The sequence below is a fragment of the Hypanus sabinus genome, chromosome 6, assembly GCF_030144855.1.
Source record: "Hypanus sabinus isolate sHypSab1 chromosome 6, sHypSab1.hap1, whole genome shotgun sequence".
Lineage (NCBI taxonomy): Eukaryota > Metazoa > Chordata > Chondrichthyes > Myliobatiformes > Dasyatidae > Hypanus > Hypanus sabinus.
This window is the reverse complement of record NC_082711.1, coordinates 97,402,909-97,422,908: the sequence shown is the minus strand read 5'-3', so window position 1 is coordinate 97,422,908 and position 20,000 is coordinate 97,402,909. Positions and strand designations below refer to the sequence as shown.

The 20,000-nt window shown below is 41.1% G+C and overlaps 1 protein-coding gene across 7 annotated transcripts in view; it reads left to right on the top strand.

The window, feature by feature from the left end:
- The window catches only part of crppa (CDP-L-ribitol pyrophosphorylase A), a 316,111-nt gene that overhangs the window by 21,388 nt on the left and 274,723 nt on the right, over positions 1–20,000 (top strand). For all 7 annotated transcript variants that reach the window (XR_009512723.1, XR_009512724.1, XR_009512725.1 and 4 more), the window contains exon 3: positions 13,879–14,028. Coding sequence is in view for 4 of the 7 variants with exons in the window: in XM_059972642.1 (XP_059828625.1) it covers positions 13,879–14,028 (150 nt within the window). In the remaining 3 variants the exon portion in view is untranslated. The remainder of the gene's footprint in view (positions 1–13,878; positions 14,029–20,000) is intronic.

Sequence of the window (20,000 nt, the reverse complement as noted above, 5' to 3'; positions counted from 1 at the left end):
ATTGTCTACATGGACTTTAGTTAAGCATTCTTCAAGCTCTTTCATCATAGGCTGATCCAGAAATTAAGGAAGATGGGATCTATGATACAAAATTGGCATGTCCATGGACAACAGAGGGGAGGGTTGTGTTAGAGAGGTATTACTCTTAATAGAGGCTTGTGACTAGTCGTGCTCCACGTGATTACTGCTGGGATCTATGTTTGTGCCATTTATAAATGATTCAAATGAAAATATAGGTAGGCCAATTAGTAAGTTTCCAGATGACATAAAAATTGTGTTTGCGTGAGTACGTACAACTCACACAAGACATAAGTAATATTAGAATAAATAAATTAACAAGTAATGATGTGCATTTGGACACAAGTTTAAAAAGTGAACAGTGTAATGCTGAGCAACTCACGCAGTATGCTGGAGGGACTCAGCAGGTCTGGCAACATCTTTGAAGATGAATAAACCGTTGGTATTTCAGACTGAGACCCTTCTTTAGGACTGGAAAGGAAGGGGGAATAGAAAAGAGGATAGCTAGGCTACTGGCACTTCATAGATGATGAGACCTGGGAGTTTCGTAGTCTCATGGCCTGGGGGAAGTTGTTGTAGCCTTTCCTAAAGGTCTTTGTCCTAACGCTATTGTCCTGATGGTAGGGAGACAAGCAGATTGTTGGATGGATGGCAGGTATCATTGACATGAGGGCCCTGTGTATTCAGCACTCCTGGGAAATATCTCAGATAGGTGGAGGAGAGATCCCAATAATCCTCTAAGCAGTCCTCACAATCCTTTGTAGGTTCTTGTAGTCAATTCCTATAGCATACAGTGACACAGCTGGTCAAGACACTCTCAGTGGTGCTCCTGAAAAAATTGGTTAAAATGAGGTGTAGAGTGAGGACCCTAATTTGCCTTGTTTTCCTTAGGAAGTGGAGATGCTGCTCTGTTTTCTTGACTAAAGAGATGGTGTTGAAGAACCAAGTGAGATTGCCCATTGTGTGCACTTCCAGAAACTTGGTACTCCTAATTCTGTCCACGGAGGAGCCACTTATATGTAGTGAGGAGTGGTCAGCCTGCACCTTCCAAAAGTCCGCAATCACCTCTTTAGTCTTACCCACATTGAGACTCAAATTGTTCTGCTTGCAACATTTTGGAGTATCATATGTAGCCCTGGCTGTCACATCACAAGAAGACTCTTGAGAGGGTGCAAAGGAAGTTCTCCAAGATGTTTTCAGGATTGGAGAGTATTTGGTATAAGGAGAGATTAGACAAACTTGTGGAGGATCAGAGAGGCTATATGATAGAAGCATATAAAAATAATGAGGGTCATTGGTGGGGTAGATATTCAATCATTTCCCTGAGGTGGAAATGTAGAGCTTCAAGGTGAGAGAGGGAAAATTTAAAGAGATGTGTGAAGCAAGTCTTTTACATCGATCATGGTAGGTGGCTGGACTGCAATGCCAAGCAAGATGATGGAAGCAGACAAGATAGCAATGATTAATATGCATTTCGACAGGAACAAGAACAGACAGAGGGTGGAGAGGTATAGTCTACGTGTAAGCAGATGGGATTAGTTTAAGTTGGCATCTTCGTAGGCACTACAGTTTTGGGCTGATGGACTTTTCCCTGGGCTCTCTTTTCGATATTGTTCTGTGTTCTACTTCATGGAGGCCACACTTAGTCTTGAACACAGTGATATTTTCATGATTTAACTTATCGACTGCAAATGAAGACAGATGATAAAGTGGGGCTTTGCTAACTTGTTGGACAGCAATTAATTTAGGCATATTGATCAGACAGGGCAGATAACAATGGACTGCATTTTCACTCTCCATTGCTTTTGGAACAGGTATGCTGTGAAGGTACCAGGAGCTATGAAGAACGTAGTGAATAAATTATGACGGTTACCACACATTTAGAGGTGCTGTCTTGAGGCAAGATTGCAGACCACTTGAACACTAATGGAATGGGACATTTTGGGATTCTTGAAACCCTGTGTGATTTGGATATCTTGAATGCAGTTTATTCTGTCTTGCATCTTTGGGAGCCTCCACGAGGACAATAACAGAAACGTAGAAAAACTACAGCACTATACAGGCCCTTTGGTCCACAATGCTGTGCCGAACTTGTACTTACTTTAGAAATTACCTAGGGTTACCCATAGCTCTCTATTTTTCTAAGCTCCTTGTACCTATCCAGGAATCTCTCAAAAGACCCTGTTGTATCTGCCTCCACCACCATTGCTGGCAATCTATTCCATGCACTCACCACTCTCTGTGTTATTAAAAAAAAACAACTAAAACACTTACCCCTGACATCTCCTCTGTACGAACTTCCAAGCACCTTAAAACTTTGTCCTCTCACGTTAGCCATTTCAGTCCAGGGAAAAACCTCTGACTATCCACATGATCAATGCCTCTCATCATCTTATACACCTCTATCAGGTCATCTCTCATCCTCTGTCACTCCAGGCAGAAAAGGCCAAGTTCACTCAACCTATTCTTGTAACGTCTGCTCCCCAGTCCAGGCAACATCCTTGTAAATCTCCTCTGCACCCTTTCTGTAGTTTGTATATCCTGTAGTGAGGCGACCGGAACTGAGCACAGTACTCCAAGTGGGGTCTGATCAGGGTCCTATATAGCTGCAACATTACCTCTTGGCTCCTAAATTCAGTTCCACGATTGATGAAGGCCAATACACCGTACGCCTTCTTAACCAAAGAGTTAACCTGCACAGCTGCTTTGAGCGTCCTGTGGACTCAGACCCCAAGATCCCTCTGATCCTCCACACTGCCAAGAGTCTCACCATTAATGCTATATTCTGCCATCATATTTGACCTACCAAAATGAACTAGCTCACACTTATCTGGGTTGAACTCCATCTGCCACTTCTCAGCCCAGTTTTGCATCCTATCAATGTCCTGCTGTAATCTCTGACAGCCCTCCACACTATCCACACCACCTTTGTGTCATCAGCAGATCTACTAACCCATCCTTCCAATTCCTCATCCAGGTCATTTATAAAAATCACGGAGAGATAGGGTCCCAGAACAGAGCCCTGAGGCACACCACTGATCACCGACCTCCTTGTTGTAGTTAGGAGGCTTACATGCCTCAATGGCCTGGAGAGCTGTGCTGGCTGGAGTCAGGGTCTTGTGCTTTCGCTGTTGGTAGGATCACCCATGCCAGACAGGTCAAAAGGCAGAGGCTAGACTGAGAGAGGTCCACTGGACCTTCAGGTTTGGAGGTTCAGCTTAGAGCTAATAACCCTGATGGGTAAAACAAAATTATTATGGAAACAGAACTGAAGATTCCTTCTACATCTGATTGCGATGGTATTCCTGAGTCTCCACCTGAGACTTGCATGACTGACAGTAGTGAAAACTGAGAGGAAGCTCCTGACACCATGAAGGAAGCCTTGAGCACCAAAGATGGAGGACCTCCATTGCTGCCCTAAAATCGCCAGTGGTGTAACGGGCAGTAAGTAAGTAATTGGGAAATCAAACAGTGGGTTTAACTGCAGCCTGTCAAACAAATCAACTTGGCTGCTACATCTCAGACTTGCTGATGAAAAGGTACTGCAAATTCCTGCAGCAGAGCCCTAGAAAAATCCCAAAAAGTACAAGCTGAGACTGTTACCTTCACAGCTCTTTGCAAAGTATTTCAAAAGTTTAAGTCGTCAGTTGAAGTTGCAGAGATAAGAAGTGTGCTGGAATATGGTCTGAGCAATCACACTTCCCTCAAAACCCATCCTCTTCTTAAGCAATGATTAACTTTCATCCGCTCCTCAGAATCTGCTGTTGTGACACAGAAGTGGAGAATATTGGAAATAATCAGCAGGTCAGATTGCAGCTGTGGCAAGAGGAAACAGAATTAACATTTCAGGTAGAAATCTCTTGGTCAAAGCTGGGAAGGAGACAAATTAAACTTGCAAAACTGTAAGGAGGGGAATATTTCTGATAGGGTAAAACTGGGGTGACCATAAGCATAAGATGTAAACAAGGTCAATGAGTGCATGGGCATAGGTAAAGTGTGAGAACACAGGCTAAAGAATTTGGGTGTTATAAAATGCAGAAGAGGAGGGGAGGACAGACGATATGACTGGAGAGTCAGAATGGGCACATCATCTACTCCAAGAGCAAAAAACCCAAACTAACTGAGTTAATGTGAATGATGACTGATACAGACTGAAAAATCAAGTTGCATGAAGTTGTAGGATTCAATCTTGAGGCCAGAGGGCTGTGATATGCACAAGTCGAATGAGGTAATGTTCTTCAAGCTTGTGTTGGGCCTCATAGTGATAGGGCAGGAGGTCACAGATCGACAAGTTAGGGTGGGAGTGGGTTGGGGAAGTAAAGTGACAGACAATGGGGAGCTTAGATTACTGCAATGGACTGAACACTGGTGTTCCACAAAGTGTCACTAAATCTCTGTTTGGTTTCTCAAGTGTAAAGGAGATCATCTTGTGGGTAGATATTGTTGTATTACTTTTAAACATGTACAGCTGATGTTTGGCACTTTGGTGACCAAAGATTGATTTCTCTCCTGTTGTGTATTCTCTGGTTTCTGACTATGTTTTTATGCCCCACAAATTCTTAATTTATGGTCATCAATTTTCAGATGTATTCTTTTGTGAAACGTATGGGAAGAAATGTTTTCCTGAGTTTAACCCCAATCATAGAATGGTTGATCCTATTTTCTTAAACAACTGATCTGACTCAAGCCCAATCCCTATCTCACTTGATATGCACCCACTTTCCACTAAGAGTCCTCCAAAAGGAATCATCCCAAGTGAAATATTTTGTGTGCCGTGAAGCCAAAACTGATTTAAGGATGAGTCTAATTGACCATTTGATTTCATAAATTTTGTAACTACTTCTTTTCAATAAGCTGTTTGATTTGTACAAAGTTCTGGTTGAAAGTTTGATATGAAGACAGGAATTACTTTTCAAATCTTTATTTTTGCATCTTTAACTCAGGTTTGATATTTTGGGAAAATTAAGAATTGCATTAGTCTCTGTCCACTGTGTAGCTTTCCTTGTCCATTTCTGGGCAGCCATTCACTTTTTTTTGATGAGCTATGCTTACATTCAAGTCATTATTAACATTATTTCTTGATATTCCTTCTAGTTTAAAGCGCACCCAGAATACAAGTACATACACACACTTCAGTTAAAGAATAAGTGGAATGTCTGCCTTAGAAAATCCTGCCTTTATGTGGCTTTGGCATTCCGTTCATGACACAAATTTTAAAATAAGTTCTGGTGTAGGTGTCTGTAACTGAGATACACGTTTCTACCTGTAAAAGTAGAGGATTCAGTTGGGACTAGAAGTATTGCTGTTTTCACAGGAAGCTTATTTTACAAAAAAATGTCTGAAACTTTGCGACTTAGTGACTTTTTAAAAAAAAACCTTGTATAAACCTATCTTTGTGATAATAACATGTGGAAGCAATTTTGGAGTATTAACATTGTCCAAACATAATCATGCTAAATGAAAGCATTGTGTGCCTCAAAGCGGATAAGCTCAAAATGACAGTGATAAATAGACGTGCATTATTTCTGATTAAATTTAGTCTTTTTCATTAATGTAAGTCACACAAATGTTTTAAAATGGGATAATGCTAGAACTGACATTTTAACCTTTATGTAAATATGCTTCAGTGCCGATTGCAAAACTTGAAGTCTTGTTTGCCTTTACATTCGCTACTTGAGTGGTTATTAATTCTGAAGTTATTGAGTAATGCTGATATGACCCGAGAAGCAGAATGTTGGAAGCGCTGGAACCGGGGTGTAGAATTCCTGGCTTCTGTGGAGGGCTATTGCTTGCTGGCCTTGAAGATCTGACCTTGGTCTTCTGTTTGACCCTGAGCTGAGCATCTTATTACTCACGTAATCCTGCACTTGAGTGTCTTATTTTCATCTCTGACCTTAACTTGCACTCAATCTATTCAAAGTCAGTCTTCCAGCAAACTATCTGTTTTGTACATAGCGGCCAGGTTGCGATATGTCGTCCTTAATGATCTAAGCTGCATACACAGATCACTGCTGTTTAACGTAAATGGGTTTACAGGGGCTCCCAACTTTTTTTTATGCCAGTGAGCCTTACCGTTCACCGAGGGGTCCGTAGATCCCAGGTTGGGTTAGAGAGAGTTGTCAAATGTGTGGACAGTGTGTTACAAATTAAGTTTTGAAGCAGTCACTCTGCTGGGGTAAAGAGTTCATATTTTCATCATTGGAAAAAACATTTCATCTTGGAAAAACATTTTAACAGAGTTGTCGTGATGGGAGATTTTAATTTCCCTAATATCGATTGGCATCTCCCTAGAACAAAGGGTTTAGATGGAGTGAAGTCTGTTAGGTGTGTTCAAGAAGGTTTCTTGACACAATATGTAGATAAGCCTACACGAGGAGGGGCTGTACTTGATTTGGTATTGGGATATGAGCCTGGTCAGGTGTCAGATATCTCAGTGGGAGAGCATTTTGGAGATAGTGATCATAATTCTATCTCCTTTACAATAGCATTAGAGAGAGATAGGAACAGACAAGTTAGAAAAGTTAATTGGATTAAGGTAAATTATGAGGCTATCAGGCAGGAAATTGGAAGCTTAAATTGGAAACAGATGTTCTCAGGGAAAAGTACAGCAGAAATGTGGCAAATGTTCAGCGATATTTGTATGGAGTTCTGCATAGGTATGTGCCAATGAGACAGGGAGGTTATTGTAGGGTACAGGAACCATGGTGTACAAAGGCTGTAATAAATCTAGTCAAGAAGAAAAGAAAAGCTCACAAAGGTTCAGAGAGGTAGGTAATGTTAGAGATCTAGAAGATAATAAGGCTACTAGGAAGGAGCTTAGGAAGGAAATTAGAGAGCCAGAAGGGGCCATGAGAAGACCTTGGCAGGCAGGATTAAAGAAAACCCCAAGGCATTCTACAAGTATATGAAGAGCAAGAGGATAAGACATGAAAGAATTAGGACCCATCAAGTGTGACCGTGGGAAAGTGTGTATGGAACTGGAGGAAATAGCAGAGGTACTTAATGAATACTTTGCTTCAGTATTCATGATGGAAAAGGATCTTGGTGATTGTAGTGATGACTTGCAGCAGACTGAAAAGCTTGAGCATGCAGATATTAAGAAGGAGGATGTGCTGGAGCTTTTGGAAAGCATCAATTTGGATAAGTCACCCGGACTGGATGAGATATCCCTGGGCTACTGTAGGAGTTGAGGGAGGAGATTGCTGACTCTCTGGCAATGATCTTTGCATCATCAATGGGGACGGGAGAGGTTCCGGAGGGTTGGAGGGTTGTAGCTGTTGTTCCTTTATTCAAGAAAGGGAGTAGAAAGAGCCCAGGAAATTATAGACCAGTGAGTCTTACCTCAGTGGTTGGTAAGTTGATCGAGAAGATCCTGAGAGGCAGGATTTATGAACATTTGGAGAGGTATAATATGATTAGGAATAGTCAGCATGGGTTTGTCAAGGGCAGGTCGTACCTTAGGAGCCTGATTGAATTTTCTGAGGATGTGACTAAATTCATTGATGAAGGAAGAGCAGTGGCTGTAGTGTATATGGATATCAGCAAGGCATTTGATAAGGTACCCCATGCAAGGCTTATTGAGAAAGTAAGGAGGCATGGGATCCAAGGGGATATTGCTTTGTGGATCCAGAACTGGCTTGGCCACAGAAAGCAAAGAGTGGTTGTAGATGTGTCATATTCTGCATGGAGGTTGGTGACCAGTGGAGTGCCTCAGGAATCTGTTCTGGGACCCCGTCTCTCCATGATTTTTATAAATGACCTGGATGAGGAAGTGGAAGGATGGGTTAGTAGATCTGCTGATGACACAAAGGTGGTGTGGATTGTGTGGAGGGCTGTCAGAGGTTACAGTGGGACATTGATAGGATGCAAAACTGGGCTGAGAAGTGGCAGATGGAGTTCAACCCAGATAAGTTTGAAGTGGTTCATTTTGGTAGGTCAAGAGTGATTGCAGATATAGTATTAATGATAAGACTCTTGGTAGTGTAGAGGATCAGAGGGATCTTGGGGTCCGAGTCCACAGGACGCTCAAAGCAGCTGCGCTGGTTGACTCTGTGGTTAAGAAGGCGTACAGTATATTGGCCTTCATCAATCGTGGAATTGAATTTAGGAGCCGAGAGGTAATGTTGCAGCTATATAGGACACTGGTCAGATCCCACTTGGAGTACTGTGCTCAGTTCTGGTCACCTCACTACAGGAAGGATGTGGAAGTCATAGAAAGAGTACAGAGAAGATTTTCAAGGATGTTGCCTGGATTGGGGAGCATGCCTTATGAGAATAGGTTGAGTGAACTTGGCCTTTTCTCCTTGAAGTGATGGAGGATGAGAGGTGACCTGATAGAGGTTTATAAGATGATGAGAGGCATTGATCGTGTGGATAGTCAGAGGCTTTTTCTCAGGGCTGAAATGGTTGCCACAAGAGGGCACAGGTTTAAGGTGCTGGGGAGTAGGTACAGAGGAGATGTCAGTGGTAGGTTTACTCAGAGAGTGGTGAGTGTGTAGAATGGGCTGCCGGCAATGGTGGAGGAGGCGGATACAACAGGGTCTTTTAAGAGACTTTTGCATAGGTACAAGGAGCTTAGAAAAATAGAGAGCTATAGGTAAGGCTAGTAATTTCTATGGTAGGGACATGTTTGTCATAACTTTGTGGGCTGAAGGGCCTGTATTGTGTTGTAGGTTTTCTATGTTTCTATCTGTATTGAAGTCACATTGGCAATGTTATCACACAAGAAATTGTGTCACAAAAATAGATTATAAGGTGAACTAAAAGTTTAAAATGACTATAAAAGTCAGTCAGTAATGTATTACCACTGTTCACAGTTTCATTTGCCCTATTTATGGCATTGTTTGCATCCTGAGCATCAGCACAGATTTGTTATATCTACTTTTCAGTGACACACTCAGCTAATTTTTCTCCAACATTTTCACTTTGAACTGTTTGAAATATCAGGTGCAATCATCAGAATCAAGATAATTATCCTTGACATATGTTGTGAAATTGTTGTTTTTTGGCAGCAGTACGGTGCAATACAAAAAAAGTACTAAAGGTACAATAAGAAATATAAGAATAAATAAGTAGTGCAAAAAGAGATGAAAATAGTGAGGTAGTGTTCATGGACCATTCAGAAATCTGATGGAGGAAGGAACATTGAATTCCGACTCTTGTACCTCCTCCCTGTTGGTAGTAATGAGAAGAAGGCATGTCTCTGGATGGTGAGCATCCTTAATGATGTATCTTGCCTTTCTGAGGCATCAACATTTGCATATGGTAGTGCCCATGATGGAACTGAGTTTTCAACCCTCTGTAGCTTTTTCCAGTCCTATGAATCGGCACTTGCGTACCAGATGGTATTGCAACCAGACAGAATGCTGTCTGTGGTACATCTGTAGAAAACTGCTCAGGTGTTTCGTGACATGTGAAATCTCCTCAATCTTCTCAAGAAAGATAGCCGCTGGTGTACGTTCTTCGTAATTGTGTCAATATGTTGGGTCTAGGATTGTACTTCAGAGATATCGACACTCAGGAGCTTGAAGCTGCTTCCCGTTTCCCTTGATGAAAACTGGTGTTCTCAATTTCCCATACTTGAATTCTGCAACCAATTCCCTGATCTTACTGACCTTGAGTGTAAGGTTGTTATTGCAACTCAGCTATACCAGCTGATCTATCTCACTCCTGTACATCTCCTTGTCACCATCGGAGATACTGCCAACAACAGTTATGTCATCACGAATTTATAGATGGTGTATAAGTTATGCCTAGCCACATAGTCATTGGTAGAGAGAGAGTAGAGCAGTGGGCTGAGCATGCATCCTTAAGTTGCACCTGTGTTGATTGTCAGGATAGAGGAGATGCAGTTTCCAATCTGCACTGACTGTGGCCTCCCGATGAGCAAGTCAGGATCCAGTTGCAGAGGGATGTACAGGGGCCCAGGTCTTGAAGCTTGTTGATCAGTACTGAGGGTACGATGGTGTTGAAGGCTGAGCATTATTGTAATCAATAAACATTTGCCTGAGGTAGGTCTCGCTGCTTTCCCCATGGTTCATGGCTGAGTGGAGAGCATTCAGACTGATTGTGGCGATTGGCAAATTGCAGCACATCCAGGTCCCTTCTTAGGCAGGAGTTAATTCCAGCTACGACCAATCCCTGAAAGCCCTTCTTCACAGTAGATCTGAGTGCCACTGGGCAATAGTCATTGAGGCAGCTCATCCTGATTTTGGGCATTGGTTTGGTTGATGCACTTTTTAAGCAGTTGGGAAGCTCCAAGTGCAGCGGTGAGAGATTGAAGATGTCTTGTTGGTTGGTACAGGTTTTCAGTTCCCTGCTAGGTACACCATTGGGGCTTGTTACCTTGCAAGGGTTAGCCCCTGTTCTGACATCGACCTCTGAGACAGATGTCACAAGGTAGCCATGTGCTGCATGGATCTGTGCCGTTACGATTTTAGTCTCCCTTTCAAAGCATGCACAAAAGGTATTCAGCTAATCAAGGGAGTGAAGGATCACAGCCGTTTATGTTAAGTTTTGCTAGGTTGGACATTATGATCTGCAAACACTTGCAAAGCTGCCATGCATCCTGTTTCCATCCCTAGCTTCACTCACATCAGATCAATCATATATTAAGTAGAAGCACTTTGGAATGAGAAATGTAATATTTTTGTCTGCATGTTCAAGGAAATTCTGAACCATATACATATTAATCAATAAGTACGAGGAAGTCTGAAGATGCATGACAAATTCAAGAGTCAAAAGGTTGAGCATGGTACAACTAATGTCTGAGTTGTGTGTATTTTAATGCAAGAAGTACTGTATCATAGATGAGCTCAGAGTATGGATCAACATATGGAATTATAATATTGTAGCCATTAGCAAGACTTGGTTGCAGGAGGGGCAGAGAGGCAGCTCATTATTCCGAGATTCCGTTGTTTTAGGTGCAACAGAGCAGGAGGGATTAAAGGAGGATGGGTGGCTTTACTAGTCTGAGAAAATGCCACAGTAGTGCTCTATCAGGACAAACTGGAGAACTTGTCCAGTGAGGCATTATGGGTGGAACCAAGTAATAAGAAAGGTATGACCATGTTAATGGGGCTATATTACAGACCACCCAACTGTCCGAGGGATTTAAAGGAATAAACCTCTAGAGAGATTGCAGACTGGTACAAGAAACATAAGGTTGTTTTAGAAGGTGATTTTAACTTCCCACATATTGACTGGGAGTGCCATACTGTAAAAGGACTAGATGGGATAGAGTTTGTCATGTGTGCTTGGGAAAGTTTTTTTAATCAGTATGTAGATGTCCCAACAAGAGAGTGTGCAATCTGGTCCCGCTATTAGACAGGGCAAGTGACAGAAGTTATTTTCCGTGAACACTTTGCATCCAGTGATCACAATGCCGTTAGATTCAAAGTAAATATGGAGAAAAGATAGGTCTGGTCCCCAGGTTGAGATTCTAAATTGGAGAAGGGCCGATGTTGTTGGAATGGGAAAGGATCTGGAAAGTGTGGATTGCTACAGGCTGTTTTCTGGCAAAGGTGTACTTGGTAAGTGGGAGGCCTTCAAAAGTGAAATTTTGAGAGTACAAAGCTTTTATGTGCTGTTCAGAATAAAAAGTAAAGATAACAACTTTAGGGAACCTTGGTTTTCAAGAGATATTGAAGCTCTGGTTAAGAAAAAGAAGGAGGTGCATAGCAAGTATAGGCAGATAGGGACAAATGAGGTGTTTTTGGAGTATAAGAAATGTAAGAGAACTTCTAAGAAAGAGATCAGGAGGGCTAAGAGAGGTCATGAGGTTGCCTTAGCAGACAAGGTGAAGGAAATTCCTAAGGGGGTTCTACAGATATGTTAAGAGCAAAAGGACAAAATTGGTCCTCTGGAAGATCAGAACGGTAATCCACGCATGGAGCCAAAAGAGATGGGGGAGATCTTAAATCAATTTTTTACATCTGCATTTACTCAGGAGATGGACACAGAGTCTATACAAGTCAGGCAAAATGGCATGAACTTCATGAAGTTTACATAGATTGCCGAGGAGGAAGTGTTTGCTGTCTTGAGCAAATTAGGGTGGATATATCCCAAGGGCCTCAGAAGGTGTCTCCTCTGACCCAACAGGTGGTAAGTGCAGCTTGGGGCTGTAACAGAGATATTTAAAACATTATTAGCGACAGGTGAAGTACTGGAAGATTGGAGGATAGCCAGTCATCTTATTCTGTTTAAGAAAGGCTCTAAAGATAAACCATGAAATTATAGACCGGTGAGTTGACATTAGTAGTAGGAAAGTTATTGGAAGGTATTCGGAGGGGCTGGATATGAGTATTTTGATAGACATGGGCTTCATGCGTGGTAAGTCGTGTCTTTTTTGAAGAAGTTGTCAGGAAAGTTGATAAAGGCATCTACATAGACTTTAGTAAGGCATTTGACAAGGTCCTGCATGGGGGGTTCATCAAGAAGATTCATTCGCTTGGTAAATGCAAGTAGGGCCGATGTGAGAAGAACCCTGTGCAGGGTCAACCCACGGAAGGCTGCTGGACCAGACAGCATCCCTGGTGGAGTGCTGAGAGGATGTGCAGACCAGCTAGCAGATGTTCTCACTGACATCTTCAACATCTCCCTGAGCAGCGCCACCGTTCCAATGTGCTTCAAGGCCTCCACCATCGTCCCCGTGCTGAAGAAGTCTTCAGTGTCCTACCTAAATGTCTACTGTCCCATTGCACTTACATCCGTCATCAGGAAGTGTTTCGAGAGGCTCGTCATGAGGCATATCAAGACTCTGCTGCCCCCCCTCACTGGACACCCTGCAGTTCGCGTACCATCCCAACCGCTCAACAGATGATGCCATTGCCACCACCCTCCACCTGGCCCTAACCCACCTGAACAAAAAAGACACATATATTCGAATGCTGTTCATAGACTTCAGTTCAGTATTCAACACAATCATACCTCAGAAATTGATTGGAAAGCTGAGCCTACTGGGCCTGAACACCTCCCTCTGCAACTGGATCCTAGACTTCCTGATTGGGAGACCTCAGTCAGTCCGGATCAGGAGCAGCAACTCCAACACCATCACACTGGTTTGGGTGGGATTACAACTAGAGGTCATGGATTAAGGGTGAAAGGTGAAAAGATTAAGGGGAACATGAGGGGAACCTTCTTCACTTAGGGTTGTGAGAGTGTGGAACAAGCTGCCAGCACAAGTGGTGCAGGTGAGCACAATTTCAATGTTTACGAGAAGATTGGATAGATTTCAAGATTCAAAAACTTTATTGTCATTCTAACCGTACATCAGCTCTGCAGGACAGAATGAGACGGCGTTTCCCAGGAGCAATGCGATCATAACATAACAAACGCAACACTAAATAATAAACATAACAATAAATAGTAAAACACAACAAGCACTTGTCAGTTAAAAACAAGTTATAAGTGTCCAGTACAAATGGATGTAGAGGTAAGGCAGGTATGGTCCCAGAGAAGGTAGTTTAAATGGCTCAGCCTGGACTAGAAGAGCTCAATATCCTGTTTCTGTGCTGTACATTTCTCTGACTCTATGCTGAAAACCCAAAACAACACACAAAATGCTGGAGGAGTTTAGTGGGTTAGGCAGCATCAATGGAAATTAATAAACAATTGACGTTTTGGGCTGAGACCCTTAATCACAGCACAAGAAAGTTCTTGTCCTGTAAAGAAGACCACATTAATTAATACCTACTTTTAACTATTAGTTTCAAAGGCGAATATGTTCAACATTTAAGAAATTATTTAACTGGTTTCTTTCAAGCTATGAACTCAGTAATAAATGATTCTGTCTCCTGTTTATTCTTTTATTTCATTGAAAGGACTCATTCTAAGAAACTATTCCTATGTTTTTGTTTTTAGGCTGCGGGAGCTATCAGACCTCTTGTTTCTACTGTCGTTGCAACCAACCCAGAAGGCTACCTTGACCATTCACTGGAACGTGCCAAGTACAGGGCGAGTGAAATGCCCCAAGCCTTCATATTTGATGTCATTTACAAAGCTTATCAGCAGGTAGAATTCTTACACCTCACCTTATCATCTGATGGTTCTAATATTTGGAGAAGCAATACAGAATAAAAGTATTTTGTTCCCTTTTTGGGATGTGAGCATGTAGGTATATGGCAGATCCAGCTGAGCTTCTGGTCAATGATGGTGCCCAGGATGTTGATAGTGAAGAACTTGGCAAGTGCAATAGCTTTGAATATCAAGAGCAGAGTGATTAGATATCATCTTGTTCGAGATGGCAGCTCTGTCACTTTTGTGATATACTATTTAACATTTATCAGCCTATGCCTGAATGTTGTCCATTCTGCTGCATACATATGGAGACTGGAGTTGAGCTTGTGTAGTCATTATCCAAAGTCCCATCTCCTGCTGTTTTGATGGACAATGGTAATTGATAAATGGTTGTTGGTCCTAGGCCATTGCACTGAGGATCTCTATAGCAGTTCCAGGGACTGAAATAATTGACACCAACTACTACAATTATCAATATGTTTAGTATTGTAGTAATTTATAATTACTACAATACTAAACATGACTCCAACTATTAGATTTTCCCCTTGATAACCACTGACCAATTTAGCAGGGCTCTTTGATGTCCTGCTTCATCAAGTGCTGAAGTGGTGTCAAGAATGGTCTCTCATGACCCTTGCCTGGAATCTGTATCTCTAGTTCATGTTCAGTTCAATGTTATAATTGGGTCAGAACTTGAAGTGTCCAGGGGATTCAAAACTTGGCATCAGTGAGCAGAGTATTGATGAGTAAGTCATCAAGTCATAAAGCACTACAGGACAGAAGCAGGCCCTTTGGCCCATCTAGTTTGTGCCAGAATGTTATACTGACCAGCCCCATTGGTTCACAAATGGACTATGGACTTCCATACCCCTCCCATTAATGTACTTATCCAAGCTTCTCTTAAATGCAACTTTCAAACCTGCATCCACCACTTCCACTGGTAGCTTGTTCCACACTCTTACCACCTTTTGAGTGAAGAAGATCCCCCCTCAGTTTCCCTTTCAAATATATCACCTGTCATCCTTAACCTATGACCCCTAGTTCGAGTCTCCCCATCTTCAGTGAAAAAAGCCTGCTTACATTTTTGTGAATGCAACCCTTCATAATGTTGTATACCTCTATCAAACCTCCCCTTATTTTCCTATGCTCCAGAGAGTAAAGTCCTAACTTATTCAACCTTTCCCTATAACTAATTTCTCAAGTCCCAGCAACATCCTTGTAAATTTTCTTTGTACTTTTTCAGTCTTCAGATACTGTGTCTTTCCTGTAGGTCGGTGACCAAAAACTGCACACTATAGTCCAAATTTGGCCATACCAATGTCTTGTACAACTTCAACATAACATTCTGATTCCTTTACTCAGTATTTTGTTTTATGAAAGCCAATGTTACCCTATCTACCTGTGACGGCACTCTGGGTGAAAGTGTTGCCTTCAGGTTCTTGTTAAGTGTCTCTCCTCTCACTTTAAACCTATACCCTCCTGTCATGGTCTGTACTCAAGTCATAACAGTCATAGAATCACAGAGCACTGAAAAGGGTCCAATTGCCCAGCAATTCCATGCTGATTTTGTTTTTACTGTTAATGTTAATCTAATTTTCTTGCAGGGAAACTATTTCCTTCTATGTTTTGCCTATTTATGTGTCTGCCTAAATGAATCCTAAATATAGTAACACTCAGTGATTCCATTACTTTTCTGGCAACATTTTCCAGCTATCAACCATTATTCTGTGTAAAACAAAAACTTTCCCTTTTAAAACACCTCCCTCTTATGTTAAACCTACACCCTCTTGTTTTTGATACCCTGCCAAGGGGAAAGAAGATTTTGAATAAGTGATGCAAGTAGCCAGTTAATCTGCCTTCGTGTTTGCTTTAAAATTCTGTTAGTTTTGTGATGTTGCTGGTATATTCAACAATCTGTCTATTTCACTAGTTACTCAGAGAAGATGGTTGGACTGTATTTAGACTTTGGCATATCAGACTGTGCGGAAGGTGTATTGTTCAGCAAGAACCTTTAGATAATTGTAGAATCATATAAATGTATGAATTAAAAGCAGAGTGTGCCAAGTGGTCCCACAACTGGATCCACCATCTGATCTGATGTAACTTCAACTCTGTGGTAAACTTTCACCCCCTTGCTCATTGAGGATCTGTTCATCTCCATCCTTTTTAGAAAAAGAGACATTACAAAGTTTTATGGCCACCAGATAGAGAAAGTACTGCTAATTAGTCCTAACCAGAGCATTGCCTTTTGGAAGTTCTTACAAAATCGGATTCCAAGAGATTCCTCTCGTTTTGCTTCAGATTGTGCTGTAGGATATTTACCCAAACAGGAAGACAGATACTTCAAAAAAAATGTTAATCTCAAATACAGTCTTTGAAATTGATGCATTTTACCCATCAAATTTCATTGAAGTTATGTACAGTCAGCCCTCCTTATCCATGAGGGATTTGTTCCGGGACCCTCCACGGATGCTCGTCCCTTATATGAAATGGCATAATATTTGCATATAACCTACGCACGTCTTCCCGTATACTTTAAATCATCTCTAGATTACTTATAATACCTAATACGATGTAAATGCTATGTAAATAGTTGTTGTACTCTATTGTTTAAGGAATAATGACAAGAAAAAAAAGTCTGTACACGGGACGTGAGGTGAACCATGCTCAAACAATGAGCACTGGAGAGAGAACTTCCGGGTTTTCTCAATCTGTGGTTGGTTGAATCCGCGCATGCGGAACCCGCGGAGAAGGAGTGCCGACTGTACTGCATGTAAAATAAAAAAACGAAATAACCTTAAGTAACTCAAATATTTGATAAATATCCCATTGCCATTATCCAAAAGTGAAATAATTGGAAAAGCTATTAAAAGAAGTCTGGTGTGTTTTTTTTTTCACAAAATGGTGGCTGCCGGTCTTTGGGTTGGAGGACTGTTTGTGAATGGGTGGGTGGGTGTACAGGAGGGAGGAAAGGGGCTTGTTTTGCTGTTGATCTTTCATTGCTGTTCTGCTAAACATTGTGTGCATGCTATGTTGGGCTGCAATGTGTGGCAACACTTGCTGGCTGTCCTCAGTATCTCCTTGGGTTGTGTTGGTTGTTAACACAAACAGTGCATTTCATTGTATGTTTCAATGAGCATGTAAAAAATGAATCGGAAATTTGAAACCCACTTTAATTTGTGAAAATTAATTTTCTTTTTAAAAATGCTGCTAGTTTAAGCTTGTGAAATTACATGCTTGAAAATTTTAAAGGTTGCTGAATTTGGGAATGTATGTAACACAGGTTTAAATATTGAAGTGATGATGTTGGTACATATAAATCTTACAGGCAATTTAATGATATATTTGTTGTCACTGTGATCAAAGTCACTGGAAAGATACTGGAACAGGAGACAGAGAAATTTTTATTCATCACAACAGCAGGCGTATTCTGGAGAAACTCAGAGTCTTGCAAATTCAAAAGTTTATACCCTTAAAATCAAAGGTAACAGTAGGTGATACAAGGCAATTTCAGTAGTTACAATGACATCATTTACTTCAATATTTTATGTTGACAATGCTTACTTTGAATTATTTATCTATAGTGGGAGACACATCTGAATGCTCAAACACCCCTGGGACAAACTAATTGACACAGATATTCTAAAAACTTCAGAAGACAGAGAGCCAGACGCCCAAGAGTATTTGTGTGAGCAGACTCTCTGAATACACAATAGATCAGCTATTGATTGCATCTACAATATACCTGTGACTGTGTTTTATATGCCTGGTCTGTCAGCTTAAATTCAAGTCACAATTATGAAAATAACTTAGGCATGTTGCCAGGTTTGATGCAAGTCAATTAGCATAAGCAGATTGTTTTAACATTTCGTTGATGCACCTGTGAACAAGTCATTGTCACCAGTTTGCAAATCACATCTCTTTGTCTGTGGACCAGTCTGTGCTTTTAACTTCAATTTACTGCTTACAATTTACATCAAGAACTGAAGAATGGTTCTTGTCTGAATTAATATCTGCTGTCCTCCTATACCTCCAAATTACTCCCTAGCATATTTAAATGAAGAACTATACCTTGACTGAAATTGCCAGTGTGCTGTGGCTAGGCATATCCCACTTATATTGAAACTAATGTGAGCATAGAAATAAGGTGCAAGTGGCTGCATTCATTCTATGGCTGCCTCTGGATTTTCTGGAGGAGGAAGATACCTTTGTTTGGTAAGGCAGAAAAGGACAGATGAGATTTTAAGATTAGATTAAATAATATACCCTTTATTGTAAAGGTGGCAGCTCTATTATTTCTTGTAACTGAAGCCTTTACAGACCGCAAAATGCGACTGTCATTCTCCTGAGTGATGATTGAGATGTGGAGCAGAGACTTAATGTAAAGTCTGGGTGTGGAAACAAAACAAAACTGTTGGAAACAGAGATGCCATTTGATGAGGAAGAGCATGTAATTTATAGATCTAATTTCAGTTTGGAAGCCAGCTCTTGCTAACACATTAATCATTAATCCTATACCCATTTTCATTTTAACGTTGTAAAGAACAATATTGGCTTTAGATTCAGAAACATTTTGCATGCTTGGTTAAGGGTCTTTGCTTTCAGCAATAATTTTCAACACCAGATCCGTGAGCCCCGGAGTCTTATTTCCAACCTTGAGTAATGCCTACACCCCACTCCAGCTGGTGAAAGAGGGGGCAACTGAGTCCAGTTTCTTTCCTTTCCTTTTCAGCTTAGCCAAACATGCCAGCTGGGATGGTTACCAAGCAACCATAAATTCACAAGGCTACCCTATAGCCCTGACTGGATTAACCTTTCCTTTTGCTCACATGATATGCTGGACACGTTCAAGTGAGAGGAAAATACTTCTAAAATTCAAACTAAGACCAGTGACAGGAACTGTGGACTGCTCCAAAGCATGGTGTGAAATGATTTAAATAGTTGGTCAGTTAACGCCGGTCTAGATATTAGGCTAGAGTATATTCCATGTAGGGCTATGGGTTTTCCAAGTGACTTATTCTTTTAAACATTCTCCTCCTGCTGCTGACAGCCTGAGTGACAGAGGATGCGGGATGTATTTGAAGTCAATGGAATAGGAATGATCAGAGCAGGATGTGTGGCCAGCTGATATATAACTGGTTAGCACCAGTGAACAAAGTCAAAATTATACTCCTATTTTTCGTAATGTCACTGGGTTTTACAAAATATATGTTGAATTTTGAAACAAGCATTTGGGTGTAGTGGCTTGCAACTTCTAGAAATTAATTTATAAGTTGTAGGCACTATTGGGGATTATTCTCCATTTTTAATCATACTTGAATTTCTAGTACAAGAGATTCTTAAGTCATTGTGCTTTGTTTGGGAAAATATACATACTCGGGAGGTAATGTTGATAAAATGCCAACAATATATTCAGGGTGCTGCAACTGTGCACTTCCTACCCTTGTACCTTCAGGTAATAAAGATTTGGGAGCTGCTTTCAGAGTGGCCTTGAAATGTTATTACAGTGCATTTTGTGAATGGTGCACACTGTGTTGGTGATGTTTAAGGGTGTTGAATGGAGTGAGATAATATTTTGTTGGTGGAACTTTGAGTATGGCAATGTGTTGAATATCACAGTGAAGAGATCAGATTCTTTCTTGTTAGAAGTGGTGATTAGCTGGTTTTTAATGTGGTTGAAATATTATTTGCAACTTGCCAACCCAAACCTGAAAGCTAGCCTGGTTTTATTGTGTGCGGTCACTATCCGGGAAGTTGCAAGTGAAAGAGAACACTGCAATTATTAGCAAATATTATTGCCACTAAAGAAGTAAAGAAGCTATTATTTTTGTTTTAGCTAGTGTGACAGTCCTTAGGAAATGCTGTGGTGATTTAGAAACATTCTAAGCTGTTGGCCATGAGGGAAGGGATTATGAGAAGAGGTAGAAGGGAATATCATAAACAATGGGATAGAATTTGTCTTGGGA